General features: G+C 33.7%; 1 protein-coding gene across 3 annotated transcripts in view; it reads left to right on the plus strand.

Annotated features, from left to right (window-relative positions):
• The window catches only part of LOC145303418 (guanylate cyclase 32E-like), a 305,413-nt gene that overhangs the window by 168,643 nt on the left and 117,096 nt on the right, over positions 1-19,674 (plus strand). For all 3 annotated transcript variants that reach the window (XM_080144747.1, XM_080144746.1, XM_080144745.1), the window contains exons 3-4: positions 14,718-14,867; positions 17,181-17,359. In XM_080144747.1, the coding sequence (XP_080000873.1) occupies positions 14,718-14,867; positions 17,181-17,359 (329 nt within the window). The remainder of the gene's footprint in view (positions 1-14,717; positions 14,868-17,180; positions 17,360-19,674) is intronic.

Genomic DNA, 19,674 nt, shown 5'->3' on the forward strand with positions numbered 1-19,674 from the left:
AGAGCCATCTATTTCAATTGATACCAGATGGAGATCAGAGCGTGGATGATGTAAAGATAGGAGCTTGATTTTAGATGCGTTAAAGGTAACCAGCCACGTCTTCCCCCACTGAACTAAGCGCTCGAGGATCAGAGGAGAGATAATCAGAGAGAACTTTGTCATTTACAGCCTTTGATGTGTTGCCGTAGATGGTCGTATCATCAGCATAGATTTCAACGAATGAGTTAAATATGTGTTTAGGGAGATCATTGATGTAGATCAGGAAGAGAGTTGGGTCCAGGATTGACCCCTGAGGGATTCCAGCATTAATACTGCGGGCCTCTGATTTTTGTCCATCGACCACTACTATTATGAGCCGATCAGAGAGAAATGATTTAATGATTGGGAAAACATTTCCACTTATACCGTGGCTGGAAATCTTGTGTCGTAGGCTTTTATGCCATACCTTGTCGAAGGCCTTTGATATGTCACGAGCAATTGCACTAGAAAGGAAGCCTTTGTCAAGAGATTCGCTTATCCTATGAGATATAACCGTTAGCACATGTGCTGTAGATTAGCAGAACGGAAACCATATTGCGTGTCACTAAGAAGTTTACTTCTGCTGAGGTGGTTGACTATTTCTCTATTTAATATGGATTCCAGCAACTTGCTCATGACACACAGGAGACTTATTGGTCTGTATTGAGAGGGAGATGACTTATCACCTGAACTCTTAAATACAAGGCAAACTGATGAGGTTTTCCAGGGTGTTGGGAAGCACTTCTCCTTAAGGCAACGCTTAAATAGTTTCGTAAGTATGAGAGCAAGTTCTGGTTGAAGCTTTTTAACACTATAAGTGGGGTGTCGTCAGGACCAGTTTCTTTACTGGAATCAAGGTTCTTGATTAGCGTTGCGACCTCACGCACAAATATTTGTATGTTACCTAACGTGTTCTGTGTTATAGGAGGAAATATGGGGAGTTGATCGTCTTCGTCGCATAGGGTAGAATTAATTGCAAAGTTTTGGAAAATAGTTTGGCTTTGTCGGATGCTGACGAGATGACCTCTGGTTCATTGATAATGGTTGGGATAGAACGCACACTTCTGTTCAGGATCCTATTTGTTATTTGCACGAACTGGTGGGAACCAAGCCGCTGATTAGCTATTTTGGATTTAACGGACTGAGCACATAGCTCTCTTGCATTTAATATTACACTTTTACAGTGGTTGCTGGCGGTCCTGAAAGCAGCTTTAGTCTCAATGAATCTGTTACGTTGGTAGCTATGGAAAAAGTGATTTCTGTGCGCGATGGCAGGAGCACATTCTGGGGAGAACCATGGCTGTCTGTTAGGTTTTTGTTGGAAATTTTTAGTATGTATGAATCGGTCTATGCCTACAATTAACCATTCGGGCACACGGATGGGCTCGCGAACAATCTGAGTGAGGTCATAGGCAATGGCAAAGTCATGTCAGAACCTCCCCTCATCATCTGTCTTATTTGAGTGGGTCAGCCATTCCACGTTATGGACATTGAAGTCACCACAAATGTGAATGTTAGCCGAGGGCTGTGCAGGCAGGATGTGGTCTATTTTCTCAGAGATACTCTTAAAGATAGTAACTCCACTGTTTTGGGGCAAATATAAATTCAGTGGTGTAAGCAAGTGCAACCCGGAAGCACATATAAGGTAAATTAGGGTCTTCTCTGGAGATATCCCTGCCACACGGGAAGCCATCTTTAATGTAGGCACATATTCAATGCCCATGGCGATCTTGGGGGTCAGATTTCGATGTTGTTAGAGTATCCGTTAATTATTAACGGCCCAATTCCAGTTTCGCTTAGAAAGAATATATCCGGTTTCGTTTCCTGTAATTGGGTTTCAACCTCTGGAAGGTTTGAACGTAGACCCCCTGATGTTGGAGAAGGAGGCGTGGTAGCAGGGGTCTACGTTGGAAGATGGGGTTATAGGTTTATTTGAGTTTTTTTCTGGAGATATTTCTTGTTGAGGTTTTGGGATTTGTGGAATAGGTTGGCATACTTGGTTTGAGCAGGATAGAGAGGGAAAGTAAGAGAGAAAAGGACAGAAAATTTCTTTTATGTAGCACATGATAAGGTAAAGCCGTAACCCACTAGTATGGCATCGAGAGGCCCCACCAGAGACTACTGCATGATCCAGAATCCATTCACAAAATGGCAATACAGCAGCCCGAGTACTTTGCACCTGCTGATAGTACAGAATTCTTAGTGGTTAATCCAAGGTTCGGGTCCCTGACTAGCAGGCGGATAACGTCAGTCCAGACGAAACGTTTACCTCCAGCACCTTTACTAGAGACATGACCACAAGGATAGACATAGAGACAGAAAAATTTCCGACATATCAGACTACTGTTCACAAAGTACTACCGAACTGGTAAGCAGCTTTTTCTACACCCTTTGTGAGAAAAATCACTCATTTGAATGAGGACTGAGGGACAAAAAAGGAGAAGCGAGAGTTACTGGAGCTGCTGATAACACATCCACTGCATTATTTCCTCTCCATTAAAAAAAGGGAATAGGTACAAGGGACATATTAATATCTACTCACTCAGGGATAAAGGTTATTGTAAGTACAGTACGTTAGTGTGGATATTTAGAGTGTCTACTTAAGGAGCGGTTCATCAGAAATTTGTTTACGTTGGACTTGAAGACATACAAGTTGTAGTCAGGAGGGAAGCAGGCTGACGCAACAGAGTTCCACGGGCGTGCTGTTCTAAGAAAGAAGCATTGTTCGTGGAATCTACGTTTTGAAACATGGAAAATGTTTTAAAACATGAAAAATGTGCAATCAAATAAAATTTTATTATAAAATGACAAAAGATGAATCCTGGATAATGCTGGGTAGATGCAACTCGTGTATTATATATATATATATATATATATATATATATATATATATATATATATATATATATATATATATATTGCATCAGTAATCTATAATACCCTAAATAAATAAATGTAAAAGTTTTTATTTCTTTTTACCCCTATATTTAAATTAATAATTCAACACTAGTTTTCTTTGTTTTACATGTGAGTCACCACTTATCAAGGCCCGAAAGGCAATCAAGGATAAGAGTTAATGAGTTTACGGATGGATGGAATACTCTTGCCATATCTGGGCAGGAGCTGCTAAAAACAGCCTATCCTGCCTTGACAAAGTACAAAATAGACTTCGTGGCTTAGTGGGGGATGCCCTTTTCTCTACCCTGCAACCTCTCTCCCACAGAAGAGACGTTGCGAGCCTATCCTTGTTTTATCGTTATTTCCATGGCAGGTGCTCGTCTGAACTCCAATCTCTGGTCCCCCTTGCCAATCTTTCACGAAAAACACCCGTCTAGCTGAATCCACTGTCAAAAATTTCGCCCACTCTTTATCTGTGCCTAAATCAAAACGCGGATTCCATGAACAAAGCTTCTTTCTTAGAACTGCACACCTGTGGAACTCTGTTCCGTCTGCCTGCTTCCCACCTTACTACAACTTGGATGTCTTCAAGTCCAATGTTAACAAATTCCTAATGAATCGCCCCCTTAAGTAAACACTTCATCAAATCTCCACACTAACGTCATGTACTTGCAATAACCCTTATCCCTGAGTGGCTTCCGGGCCTTGATAAGTGGTGATCACTCTGTATAAAAAAACGGTAGTGACTGAGACAAAAGCGAATTAATAGTTATTGGTGGAAATGGGGTAGAAATGGATTATTGGTGGGGGGCTCAACAAGATCTTGTTTACATTGCACAAAAGACAACTATATTGGAGTCAGATGGAAAGCAGGCACACTGGCGCCAGTTAGTTTTAGGAAAGACTGACAGATATCATACATATAAATACATGGTTACTTATATATATATATATATATATATATATATATATATATATATATATATATATATATATAGTAGAACCCAGGGATATAACATTAATCAGTTCCAGGAGTGGTGATATCGCCGTAGGCGTTGCCTAAGCAAAATTTTATACAGTACATATAAAAACTAGTAACAAAATACAGTAGAGTATGTCATACTCATGTATATAATAACATAACAATGTAAATAACGTCGTAAGGCGGGAAAATTACCGTAACCAGGGGCTGGAAAAACACCGTATTCCACATCGTAACCTGGAAAAAAAAAACATATCTCTGGACCACCGTACCCCGGTGGTATATATATATATATATATATATATATATATATATATATATATATATATATATATATATATATATATATATATATATATATTTTTTTTTTTTTTTTTTTTTTTTTTTTTTTTTTTAAAATCTTTCGAGGGGTACAGAATTTAATGATAGCTACATATAGAACAATAAACATAATGATTATTTAAAAAATAAAAAATGAAAATAAAGGCCAGCTTACCCGGTTTCGATCCTCGCTCAACAGAGCCAAATCGAGGACAATACGATTAAAAAAAATAAATAAATAAAGTCATGAATATGGCAAGGGAAAGGAGAAAAAAGGAGAAAAAAATATCAAAAATAAACAGGGAAAACAAAATTACATAGAGACCAAATTAAGTCCGAGATTTTCGTTTTGCTTGCAAAGAGAAGGTCTCATCGACTTAATATAAATAGTCTCTAGAATTTTTAAATAATATGGAGAGTGCGACCTGCTCAAAATAGTGAACATGTAGACACTGAAATTCGTGGCACACGCATGGTTATTTATAAGGTGGTCGCAAATCGCAGAACCATACGTATTATTCGAAACATCCGACGGCGAGAAATTTGCATAACGAATTTTCGAGGGCACATGCTGTTTCAAACGAAAATCTAATCTTTGTGATGTTCGCCCAACATAGTGCGCACTGCAACTACATTTAAATAAATAAATAAATAAATAAATAAATAAAAGAATTATTATGGTGGGGGGAAAAACATCTTTGCGAATAGACGGCAACATAGGCCTGGTTGAAAAAACAACACGAGGATCAGATGCAAAATAACACCGTTGTACAGACACAGAAATTTTGCTTGGCAAAACGGTCACTAATGTTGCTCAGCCAAGGTAGACGTAGGTAAACAGGACATCTATTAACCGTAATTTCTTTAAGTTTATAGAAATTGGAAACCTTCTTATTAATAACAGTTTTAACAATATCCAATGGGTAACCATTATTACAGAGGGTCCTTGTAATAAATTTCAACTCATCATCCAGATTAACCCTGGAACAAATCATCAAGGCCCTATGTGTTAATGTCTTAATCAAATTATATTTTTGGTTTATAGGGCAAAAAGAGTCACAACGAGTATAGAGACCCGTAAAGGTTGGTTTACGATAAACCGAAGTAAGAAAACACGAAGATGTCTTAGACACAAGTACATCTAAGAACGGAAGAGTAGAATTCGTTTCCTTATCTACCGTAAACTTAAGGGCTGGATGAACGTTATTAAGGGACACAAAAAAAAAGCATCCGCATTCGTCTCCTTGTCACATAAGGAAAAGGTATCATCTACGTAACGAAAATAATGTCTGGTTTATGCAAACCATACAATAGATCCTGCTCATGAAAACCCACAAAAATATTAGCCAACGCTGGTCCCAATGGGGAACCCATGGCCACACCATCTGTCTGTCTGTACATAACATCGTTAAAACTAAATTCTACCGACATAGTGGCGAACTTCATCAATTCTACAAAAATAATTTCTGGAATTGGAGGAGTCGGAAGTTTACTTCGATATAAGGCGTCAGCAAAATATTAATCGTCTCTAACAAAGGAATGCATGTAAAAAGACTAGAAATATCAAAGGAACACATACATTTATTTGAATGAGTGTAATTTTGCATAAAGTTAGCAAAGCTAAAAAAGTCTTTAATGCAAAATTAACTGAAATGTTCCAAAACAGGTTCTAAAATACTTGTCAACCATTTTGCTAAATTATGTTGACAGGACCCAATCATCGATAGTATGGGTCTCAACAGTACCCCCTCTTTATGGGTCTTAGGCAAACCATACAATCGGGGGCGGATGGAACCCGTGGGACGAATTAAATTAGAAATGGAAGTGGGAAGAACACCACTTTTAACCCATTTGACAAGTTGCTTTTGGAACTTGGTCTCGATAGAAATAGTAGAATCATGAGTATCTACCGGACCTAATTTAACAAATTTAGAGGTGACCCCCAGGATGGTCATCATTTTATTGACATAATCCTAATGATCCATTATGACTATGCCAGAACCTTTATCGGGTTTTGTGATGGCTAAAGATTTATTATGACGAAGTGCTTTAATTGTACTATAATGTTCACTTCGCCATTTTTCTTCACAAAACGAAATAGGCGTGCCAGCATAAGAATGTGCAACATCATTAAGTTTCGCCTTAATATCACTGACCATAGAGTCAGAAACAGGAGGAAGTATATCTCTTCACGCTTTGGAGGTATGGGAGGAATACAATATATATATATATATATATATATATATATATATATATATATATATATACTAGCATTTCAGCCCGGCGTTGCCCGGGTGTTTGGAGGTGTGTTTTGAGCAAAAAGAAAGTGGTAGTAGGAAGGTAGGCTCGAACCCGTACCGCAAAGGAGAAAAAAAACGAGAAAAACGTGACGTTTTTGCTGTTATGACCACCGCCAAACCGCAAGTGACGTAGGTTTAAATTAAGGCTGGACAATCGAAAAGAGGAGATGACTTTTGAAAATATCAGCAAAAAAAGCGACCCCCTCCCTGTTGAAAAGTGCCCAGTTGAGGGTGAAGAAATTAATGTTTTTAGCCAATGTTTCGATATTTCTCGTGTGAAGAGTCGAGCATACAAAATGGTACTGATTTTGTGAAAATCCGCCGCCTCCGTCGAAAGTTTTAGACAGACATGCAAACTTACTTACATAGACTTATATATTGGTATCTCAAATTTTCCACCCAAACCGATTAAAATGCTTGCTCTATCTCTGAATACCTTTATGTAAAATTTGAAATGTTTAGACCATAAATTATTATAATTTGGTAGAGACCGCAGAGGTAATTTTTTTAAAATTTTCACCCCTATTATGACCTCTTAACATTTATTGTTTTAGGCTCCAATCAAGTTATTAAATTAGATCTATGTCCAAGTAACCTATATCTAAAATGTAAAGTGTTTATACCCAAAATTCGCGGACGAGTTTGGTAGAGTTCTTCAAGATCAAATTGTTGAACTCTTATCCCTTAATAGCAAAATTTCTGGCCGAAAACCGTTTACAAAGATTTTTCCCAAATCTCCATACCCTGTATATCAAATTTCGAGTCTGTAGCGTGAAAATTGACGGAGTTATTGCGTAGGGAAATGTACACAGAAACACACAGAAACACTCAGACAGACAGACACGTTCACTTTTATATATATATATATATATATATATGTGTGTGTGTGTGTGTGTGTGTGTGCGTGTATTTAAATTCTATGATTTGAAAAAGTTAGAAGTGTGTACTTTATATTAACCATCATCAATATATCTGAGGCAAAACAGCCTATCCTGCCTTGACAGAGTACAAAATAGACTTCGTGGCTTAGTGGGGGATGCCCTTTTCTCTACCCTGCAACCTCTCTCCCACAGAAGAGACGTTGTGAGCCTATCCTTGTTTTATCGTTATTTCTATGGCAGGTGCTCGTCTGAACTCCAATCTCTGGTCCCCCCTCGCCAATTTTTCACGAAAAACACCCGTCTAGCTGAATCCACTGTCAAAAATTTCCCCCACTCTATATCTGTGCCTAAATCAAAACGTGGATTCCATGAAAAAAGCTTCTTTCTTAGGACTGCACGCCTGTGGAACTCTGTTCCGTCTGTCTGCTTCCCACCTGACTACAACTTGGATGCCTTTAAGTCCAACGTTAACAAATTCCTAATGAACCGCCCTCTTAAGTAAACACTTCATTAAATCTCCACACTAACGTACTGTACTTGCAATAACCCTTATCTCTGAGTGGCTTCCGGGCCTTGATAAGTGGTTACCACCGTGTAAAAAAAATGTTAATCATCAAATACAGATTTTTTTTGTTTTCAAACAAAGAATACAACTGAATAAATCTATTTCCTAAACCCATGAGTTATGCTTATTAATGTTTTTAACGCTTTAAAAACATTTTAGATACATAGATTAAGGAAATTTGATATTGAAGCAGAAAAAGGATATTGTACTTTAAATCCAAAATTAATCTTGAAATGGAAATTCCTGGTAGTAAGGAGGTAAAGAGATCCATCGCGTCTTCTAATTAGGTCGCAATCACATGCAAACATATTTCCTTCGTTTCACCGTCGGTTATATAGGGTGGGCCAAAATAAGGGTCCTATTTTTAAAAATTCATAAATTCATGTAAGTTTCGGCCAAAATTTGTTTTGTTTAATTCAAAAAAATCTCGGAAGGGTCAGTCTACACACACATAAAGTTTGGTGAGTTTAACTTTTATTTTGTGGAAGTTATTCAAATTTAAAGATAGGACCCTTATAAGATATCCGGCAAAGATTTTGTTTATATAAGATTCAAAAATTAAATCCAAGTGGTAAATCCAAGTGGAGAATAAAAATATATCCGGAGGCAAAATAAAAGATGTATTTATCTAAGCATAATAGTCATTAAAAAATCGGATGCAGCTTTTGCGAGTTGATTTATAAACCGCATAACTGGAAGAAAAAAGAAAGAAATAGACTGCTTCATACTCTCTAAAAATCCTAGCAAAAACCTAACAACTAGCCGTGGTTTTCTCCAGATCCAGAATGTGCTGTTGCCATTGCGTACAGAAATCACTTTTGTCCATTGATTTCAACGTAATAGACGTACTGAAACTAAAAGCCGCCTTCAGGACTACGAGCAACCACTGTAAAATAGTAATAAAGAAGGCGAGAGAGTTGTATGCTCAGTCCGTCAAGCTCGAAGTAACTGAGCAGCGGATTGGTTCCCACCAATTTTGGCAAATAACAAACAGGATCTTGAATAGAAGTGTGTACTTTATCTTAACCATCATCAATAGATCTGAGGCAACTTTGTCAGCATCGAACAAAGCTAAACTCTTTGTCATAAACTTTTCAGCTAATTCTATCATATGCTATTACGGCCGCCAACTCCTGTATTTTCTCCTGTATCTAAAAACATGCTGTGGGACATACAAATATCTGTGCGTGATATTGCCAATCAATGATAATCAAAAACGTCGATTCCAATAAAGTAACTGGTCCTGACGGCATTCCTATTATAGTGTTCAAAAAGCTTCAACACGAACTAGCTCCTAAAGATGTTTAAGCGTTGTCCTACGAAGATATAATTTTGAGATGGTAAATCCTTCTAGACTGAGACACTTTAAATTATTATCCCAATCCAGAGTATTCTGTTTTTGAAGCTGGATTTTGCTCACAGTAAAATCCGACCTTGTGTCTGACTAACCCTGGTCTCGTGTGGATACAAGTAAATGACGTCGTTTATGAAGAATTTATGTAAAAACAAATATGAGAAGATAAATGCCATTTTTGTATGCAAATTATTTAAAATCAAATATTTTAGTTTTGCTTGAAACGTATGATTAACTTTTGTTCTAAAACAAGAAACCCTTAAATTTCTTTAATAAAAGAAAATTACTTAATATATAGTTTTAAAACAGAAAGAAACGGATCACCACAAAAATAACAAAAAAAAAACGTTATAAAAAAATTAAAATAATTGGAAATAACTTTTGAAAATTACCTCCTAAAAATAAAAATAATAAGTAAGCTTTAAAGAATTTTTTCTAAATTAAAACAAATCTAACATTTTTTAATGTCGAACTTATTGTAACTCTCAGATTTTAAATTAAAAAATTACTTTCGGATTTGAAACAATTATTATTGGAAGTATTAGATTAAAGGGAAATAACTCTCATAGTTTAAAAGCAACTGTATTATTAATAATTAAAAATTCAATCAAATATAAATTGAATTAAAAATAAACTAAGTAAATTTTGAATGATATTTCTAAATCGTATAATGAAAACGATTCTATTACAGGAAATAATAAATAGGATCGAGCTAATTATTAAAATAGTTTTTCTTTAATATAATATGCAAATGAGGTAACTCATTCGGTGCAGATTTCGTTTTTAAAATACTATATATAGAAATCACGCAAAAAAAAATGCGTAATCTCATTTGATAAAAATAGCCTATAACGGATTTATATATTTTTTTTTGACCAGGAGAGGTCATGCAAGAAAAACCCTAAAACGGATTTAAATATTTCTTTGGCTATAGGGAGTTGTACATATAGACGCACACGAACGCTACTACCTTACACACACACATATATATATATATATATATATATATATATATATATATATATATATATATATACTAGCATTTAAGCCCGGCGTTGCCCGGCGTTGCCCGGGTGTTTGGATGTGTATGTTGAGCCAAAAAAAAAAATAGTGGTAGTAGGAAGGCAGGCTCGAACTCGTACCGCAAAGGAGGAAAAGAACGTTTATGCTGTTACGACCACCGCCAAACCGGAAGCGACATTTTTTTTAAATTAAGGTTAGACAATCTAAAGGAGAGGATAACTTTAAAAAATATCGGCGAAAAAAGTGCCCCCCCTGTAGAAAAGTGCCTAGTTGAAGGGGAAGATATTAATGTTTTTAGCCAATTTTTCGATATTTGTCGTATGAAAGGTCGAATTTTACAACGATACTGATCTTGGTAAAATCCGTCGCCTCTATTGAAAGCTTAAGACAGACATGCAAACATACATACATACATACATTTATATATTGGTTAACTAAAAATTTTCGACCCAAACTGATGAAAAAGCTTGCCCTATCTCTGAATACCCTTTATGTAAAATTTCAAATATTTAGACCAGAAATTGTCTGAGTAATTTAGAAGAGACTGCAGGTAATTTTATTTGTAACTTTGACCCCTATTATGACCCCTTAAAATTTATTGTTTTGGGCTCAAATCAAGTTATTAAGTTAGATCCATGTCCAATGAACCTATATCTAAAATTTCAAGTGCGTAGACCCAAAATTGTCGGAGGAGTTTGGTAGAGTTCTCAAAGGTCAAATCGTTGAACTTTGACCTCTTAATCGCCAAATTTCTGGCCAAAAACTGATTACATCGATTTTCCAAATCTCAGTACCCTGTATATCAAATTTCGAGTCTGTAGACTAAAAATTGATAGAGTTATTGCATAGGGAAATGTACACAGACACAGACACACACAGATACTTTCACTTATATATATATATATATATATATATATATATATATATATATATATATATATATATATATATATATAGGGTGTCCCAGAAGTCGCGCACCATGTAGATTTATATAAAAACAAATATGAATATCAATGGATATCAATTTTATTAATCAAAATCACAATAGATGCTCAAATTGTTTACCTTCAGCCTGAATACATGCATCGATTCTCTTTATTTCTTTATTTCTGTGTTTTAAGAATACGATGTACTGATGATTTGCTAATCGTAAGCTCCTGGCTTATTCTCCTTACTGATTTCACGGGGCTTCTAGCAACATTCGCCAAAACCATAGTTGATGTTTCCTCATCAGTTACACTCTTTCGTCGACCACATCTCTTGCGGTCAGCAACTGAACCTGTTTCTTGGAAATGTTTGATCAGACGGCAGACAGTGGTATGGCTCAATGGTTTTTCTCGCTCGGGATGAGTGCGGTTGAATTCTTTAGCTACCGAGCGGTATGTAGCCCCATCTCTTCCAAACATAAAAATCAATTTAACTCTTTCTTGCATTGTTAATTTCTCGCCCATATCTAATAAAATCTGAAACAAAAAAATATAAATATAAATATATGGTGGTGGTGCGCGACTTCTGGGACACCCTGTATATACGTGTGTGTGTGTGTGTGTGTGTGTGTGTGTGTGTGTGTGTGTGTGTGTGTGTGTGTGTGTGTGTGTGTGTTCACATATGCTATAATATATTTTATAATAGCTATTACTTTAGTTTCCGTAAATATAATAAGTTAAAACTATCTGGACTCTGGGGAAATTCGACTGTCAATTACCTTATCTTTTCTCTCATTTTTGTTGCCTAAAGTGGATTCAAACCGCAGTCCTCGTGGCTTTATCTTGAGTTCACTTCAATCGTGTCTAGTCATCATATTTAATTTCATTTTTTTACTGGCTGATCAGCAGAGATAATTATCATGAATAACATGGGACATCTATATATATCTATAAACGTGAACACTTTTGTGTGTGTGTGTGTGTGTGTGTGTGTCTGTCTGTGTATATTTCACTACGCAATAACTCTGTCAATTTTCAGTCTACAGACTCAAAATTTGATTTACATGGTACTGAGATTTGGGAAAATCTTTGTAATCCGTTTTCGGCCAGAAATTTGGCTGTTAAGGGGTTAACGTTCAACTATTTGACCTTTGAGAACTCTACCAAACTCCTCCGACAATTTTGTGTCTAAACATTTGAAATTTTAGATTTTCATCTATTTTCATCCATTTTCCACTATTTTAATCTATTTTCATCTAATCTTACTTATTTTCACCTATTTTCATCTATGTTCACCTATGTTGATTAAGTTTCACCTATTTTAATCTATTTTCACCTAATTTCATCTATTTTTATCTATTTTTATCTATTTTAACCTATTTCAACCTATTTTCATCTTTCACCTATTTTCACCTATTTTCGTCTATTTTCATCTATGTTCACCTGTTTCCATCTATTTTTCCTATTTTCATCTATTTCAATCTATTTGTACCTATTTTTACCTATTTTCATCTATTTTCATCTATTTTCACATATTTTTACCTATTTTAACCTATTTTCATCTATTTCATCTGTTTTTACCTATTTTTACCTTTTTTCATCTACTTTTATCTATTTTAACCTACTTTCATCTATTTTCATCTATTTTTATCTATTTTATCTATTTTCTATCTATTTCCACCAATATATACCTATTTTCATGTATTTTCATCTATGTTTACCAATTTTAACATATTTTCATCTATTGCTATCTATTTTCACCTATTTTCATCTTTTTCACCTATTTTCTTCTTTTTTCATCTATTTTTACCTATTTCTACTTATTTTCAAATATTTTCTTTTATTTTCATCTACTGTCATTTATTTTCACCTATTTTTCGAACGAAACTGGTCCAGCGATTTGTGTTTATTTGTTTACGCTGTTACGGGTTTATGTTTATGTACGCATGCACAATCAGAAGTCGTAAACCGGATGTTGGGTTACAACACCCGTAACAAGATCATTTGAGTTTTTTAATTACATATATATATATATATATATATATATATATATATATATATATATATATATATATATATATATATATATATATATATATACTAGCAGGCCGCCCAGCGTTGTCCGGTCGTAAAATACGCATAAATATTATATTTTAATTAAGCAGAATTTTTATTGATTATAAACAGAAATACCGTAGGTATTAAACGTGACGTTAAATTCCTTAAAAAAATGAAGTAAAAACTAAGGCATGTGCATGCGAGTATTATGTTTTTTCTACACAGTTTGCTTCTTGTAAGTAAAAAACACATTTGAGCTGAGATCGAAACCAAAGATAGTGATCAAGTACGATAACCATTAGCCCAGCTCGACATGATCTTTAAAAAATGTTTTCAAACCTACTTATTATTAACATAACCAAGCTGTCATGTGAGCGATTTACGCATGCGTGAAACAGTTGACAGACAAATATTCGACGCCTTCCACGTACCAAATTTTTAATTTTGACCCCTTAGCAGCCCTTTTTTCGGATGAAAACCGATTAAAAAGCTTTCCACGTGTCTGAATTCTCTATATACCAAATTTCAAGTCTGTAGGTTAAAAATTCGTTGAGTATATGTTGAGAATTGCCCTCACCCACACATTCTCACTTTTAATGAGAAATACAAGGCACACTCGATATCGCCCGGAATCGAATGAATTCACTTGTCATATTTGCCTGTATAGGCGTGTTAACTTTTATCAAAATCGAACTGTTTCTTCTTTAACTAGATTTTTTAGATTATTGATTTACAATACTTATCGAAAGCATTTCGATACAAAAGCTATCTAAGAACACCTCCAGCCACATAAAGTACATTGTGTGATTTTTTTTTTAAATTGACCCAGTAATTTGGAGTTAATTGTAAACGAACTCACACACAAACACGCACAAAGACGTACAAACACACAAAGACATATACAAAGCGCCGTTCTATATATAAGAAAAGATATTAAATTGTCACTATACATTATTTTAATCTTCCAGTGATACGATCGGGAACACCGGAAAATAGGTTTGCGGGTTGATTTTCTCGAAGGAAAAGAGGAAGAGGTTTGAATTTGTATAATTGTGGTTTTTGAAAAATAATTATTAGTTATACGTTAACCTTGAATTATGTGTTATCGACCTTTTCCTCGGCGGAATATAATCACTGTAAACAAGAGAGAAAAACGCAAATCATAAACAGAATACAAGATGATGCTCCATAAGCAACATAATTAAATTCTTGTCTTTGAAAGAATATGAATGAAAAAGCAATATCTATGTTAAATGAATGTTGGATGCATTAAAAATTTTCAGCTTGACTGGGCAGTTTTTTTTTTTTTTAATCCACGGATGAAACATCCTTAAGAACTTGAAATGTCATCGACTCATATTCATTTTTATTTTGTTCTGTTTTCGATACAGTTTACGTTTTCCTGGGTGATAAACATGCCTTCACGGAATTCGTGCGCTTAATGAACACATTTGGTTTAACTGATATTGGTACGTATGTTGTGATTGGAGTGAAGGAAAAACCGGACGATCCAAGGCAAAGGATAAAAGACTTTTTATTCGGTAAGCCACAATTATGCTTGCACTTTCTCCTAATTCGTTTATTTTTAAATGCAAAATTGATTTTTAATGGGAATGTTTTATGAGACCAGATTTGATGATATTGTATCGATTAGGTGATCTACATCATTAAGTTGCCATTTTCTTGTTGGACACGTCCGCATGAGTTACCATTAAGCACGGAAATTAACTTGTGATATGTTTTTAAAATCCGGATGAAGCAGATATTTCTATATAAAACGTGTGAATTGCTTGTTTGTTCATTGGCTTTTCACATTTTTACTATCAATTCGAGGCCGATTCCAATGATAAATAACTGTACAATAAAAACTGTTTAGCATGATACCTGGCTTGGTTAGGGTATTGGTGACGGTCGCATTTTTTAAAAAAATATACCTAGGAAAATCCTGAAAAGTAATTTGGTTATCATATTGCTAATAATAGAAATATATAAATATACGTATTTGGAATAGTTGAGAATATTCCCCTTCGTCGTAATAACATCGACTAATTTCTAATTTAAATATTGAAGACTGGCTTTAGTACCAATTAAGATTAAGAGAGATAAAATCTCTTTTCATTAAATTATTTATTAAATAATGAAAGAAAGTTTTCCATGCAGTGATTTAGTCCACAATACATTGCAGTTTATATTACACTATAGAGAACCTACTGTTGATTTTATAAATAATTATTTTTTATATAATGACTTCAATTAATGTTGAAAATGCAAAAGTCAAGTATCATGGTGCAATTGTGCTCTAAACAGAAATATTAATTTCTCTTGTCATATCAAATAACCTACTGTTGGTTTTATAGGTTAAGCCTTTTGGCTTGTGTGGTAATTAAACTTCTCAAATGTACTTGTGATGTAAGTTTGTATAAAAGGTTAACTTTAGTCAAAATCGCATATTCCTTCTTTCATCGAATTTTTCGATGATCAATTAGTCATATTTATTGAAGACATACAACACCTATCTAAGAACACTGCCAGGCACATAAAATACCTTTATGTGAAATTTTATAAAAATCGGCCAAGTTGTTTAGGAATCCACAGGTAACCAATTCATGAACCCACACATACACGCACACACAAAGTTCCTTATATATATATGGTTAGAAGCCTTGACTGCCGTATAAACGGTCGGGTTTCAATCCTGGCTTGAGGTAGTTGCCTGTCTAGCCGCACTGATGAGCTGTGAAACAGCGAAACAGTACTGTATGTGGATGACTATATATATATATATATATATATATGTGTGTGTGTGTGTGTGTGTGTGTGTGTTCAGAAAAATACAGCATCTATGATATAATCAATAGTATGTAATCATATTCAAATATTTAAGGTCAACAAAAATCTACGTGTATATATGTTTCAGCAATTTTTATTGAATAAGGTAAAAAGCTATAGCAAACATCTAAATGAGTATTTTAACCATAGTTCCTGACTTCAAAAAGCGAAAAATTAAAAGATACATCTGCCTTACTTTCAATGCTAGGTTTATTTATGGTGTCTTTTAAATTTAATAAAAACCCTTCAAAATTTGCTGATGAGGAGACCTTGCTTATTAAAAAACTATATGTAATTATTGTACGTAACTTGATGTCTACCACAATAAAAAGCATTGTTTTCCGAAACGATCGTACAGATAATTGATTTTGTTGTTGTTCCTTCTTATGAAACGGATTTTTAATTTAATTATAATTTGATTTTTAAATTTTAAATTATCAATTACATTACTTAATATTGAATTAGCTCTAAGATATTTACCCATCGAGCTTATTATATATCTAAATTACAACGAGAACTTTCTCTTTCCTGTATTTTAATTAAACTAGTAATTTCACTATTACATTGAAATACACTCAGCTCTTTAGACTATTGTTCTAATCTCCTTTAAATATATATATATATATATGTGTATATATATATATATATATATATATATATATATATCAATATATACATTTATATGCACGCGTTATATTAAGAGGAATTACTATTTTACAACTGCTTTCAATAATATGGAAAAATGGCTTAAATAATAAATAAATTAAATAATAGATAAATTAAAATAACAGTTTAGATTATAGATTATAACTTACATTTTAAAAAAATCTGTTCAACCGTTTCGGAGTCTATAAGGAACAAACTCACACAGACAGACAGACAAAGTTGCATTTATATATATATATATACGTACATTTATATGCATGTGTTGTATGAAAAGAAATTACTATTTTACATCTGCTTACAATAATATGTGACTCTACATAAGCGTATATTTTGAAATTGTTTTGTTGATTTTCTTTAAGATCCATTTGAAACGGAAGAATCTCTCACGAATAATATGGTGAAAGCATTTCGTTCTGTACTCCTGATTTCTCCAAGAGGACCAAGCAATCCAAAATGGGGATCATTTCAAGATCGAACACGGAAATATCTTTCTAAATCCCCATTTTGCGTACCCACTTTACCTTTCAAGAAAAATCCTGTAAGTCATTATATATATATACATAAATATATAGAATTTTATTATTTAATATAAATAATTATATAATATTGCAATATAATATAATATTAAAATACAATATAATATATGACGTGATTTTTTCAGCATTTATTTCAACAGTTCTCAATACGTGATCAAAGCTTAGTTTTGTGATAAAAATACATTTATAGCATATGAGCTCCAAATAAATCTTTATACTTCACTCTACATGGAAATAAATCGTTATAAATAATTGGCTGCATTGTTTACTTGTTATAACTAAATTCTTGCCCATATATGTATACATATGTGTGTGTATCTATCTATATATTGGCTTCGTGTTTGTTTTTCATTAGCGATATAAACAGTGTCTTATTTGCATTTAATTTTCAATTTCCTTCCTTTTTTTGTTTTTTGCGTCGTCACATTTTTGTTAACAGGGCGTATTTTTTTATTTATTCATTTTTTAAAAAAATTTCTTAAACATTCAAATATCTATTTTATTTAGATAGTTTTACATATATTTTATCTTTATAACGTGTATATAGGCATATATACATGTGTGTGTGCGTGTAAATATAACTATATATGTGCGAATATATATATATGTATACATATAAGATATATATCGTATATATGTGTACATATATATATATATATATAAACATATAGCTTCTTTGTCATAAATAGATTTATATCCACATATGTGTGTATATATATGTATGTATAGTTATGCATATGTGCATATATATGTATTTATATGTGTTTGTGTATATCCCATTCCCTCCCTCTCGCTGTCTCTCTATCTCTCTCTCTCTCTCTCTCTCTCTCTCTCTATATATATATATATATATATATATATATATATATATATATATATATATATATATATAGTAAGTTATAAAATATATATGGCGATTAAGCTACACTGAATATTCCGCGTTTAATCCACTGTAGGACTCTTCAGGCTTATGCGCATAAGCCTGAAGAGTCCTAGAGTGGATTAAACGCGGAATATTCAGTGTAGCTTAATCGCTATATATATTTTATAACTTCCTAACTAGCTCTACCTACGTATTGAGCACTTTTGAAGTAAATACTTAAAGTTTACGCATAAATTTATACTTTCGTATATTAATTTTATGTGAGCAAATGAAGTAGTTATATATATATATATATATATATATATATATATATATTTATATATATATAAACGAGTGTCACTCCCTCAGTCACTGAAAGTCCATGAGCCTGAAGATAACCTTTTTTTAATCCTGCCAGCGAAGACACACGTACAAGCAGGCATGACATTGAAGACGGTCGTTGGCACATATATATACATACACGCATAATATACACACATATATACACATACATACCCATAAAAATACATACATGCACACATACATACATACGTACACAATACATAATGCACATACATACATACAAACATATACATACATATACATATACACATGCACACACATATACATACATAGGCATACACATATATACACACATATACAAATACATACATATACATACATATTCACATACATATAAGTACACACGTATGCACATATACATACACATAAATTTACCTACACATATATATGCATATTTACATATACATACACACAAAAATATATATATATATATACGTACATATGTAACGTGGTGGATGTTATTAAGATGATGTATATTTTGTATTGTTGTTGTTGTTCGTCTTAGGAGAGTCTTAGTGAGAGATTAGAGTCTTAGGAGTGTTCATGTGTTGAGTGTTCATATGTCTTAAGATGTTCATGTTGTAAGAGATAGCATATTGGAGACATAAACAGGTTAAGAGAGAGACTATTCTGTATGAACGGGAGTGTTTCTATAAATATTCATACATATATTTCTTACCTATTTTTGAGATGATGATTTTCACAAAGTTCTTATAATATTAATGGACAATACCTTTTCTGTTGAATAACAACACGGAGACGCAGATACAAAAACACATGTTGACGTCCTTTATTTCATCTTCTACCGGTCGGACATGATTTTATCTCAAGGATTCAAAGTTGTTACATGGTTATTTCTTAAACCCTCTCACTTCTAGAGGGTGCCTTGATTCTAACGAAGAATCGGTCGGAACCTCTCTACTTCTCTCCGACTCTTTTCCCAGGCTGCATCTAAAACTCTACGTATATTGAGAACTCGTCACGTCATCGAATGATTAAACATGTGCTCATAAAGCACGTTGGGTGTTATGCGTCACGTTGCCAAACTTGACATAACCCCAAGTTCAGCAACTTATTTTTCAAATAACCTCT

This window comes from Euprymna scolopes, chromosome 19, assembly GCF_053919585.1.
Source record: "Euprymna scolopes isolate OS-2025 chromosome 19, ASM5391958v1, whole genome shotgun sequence".
NCBI classification, from domain to species: domain Eukaryota; kingdom Metazoa; phylum Mollusca; class Cephalopoda; order Sepiida; family Sepiolidae; genus Euprymna; species Euprymna scolopes.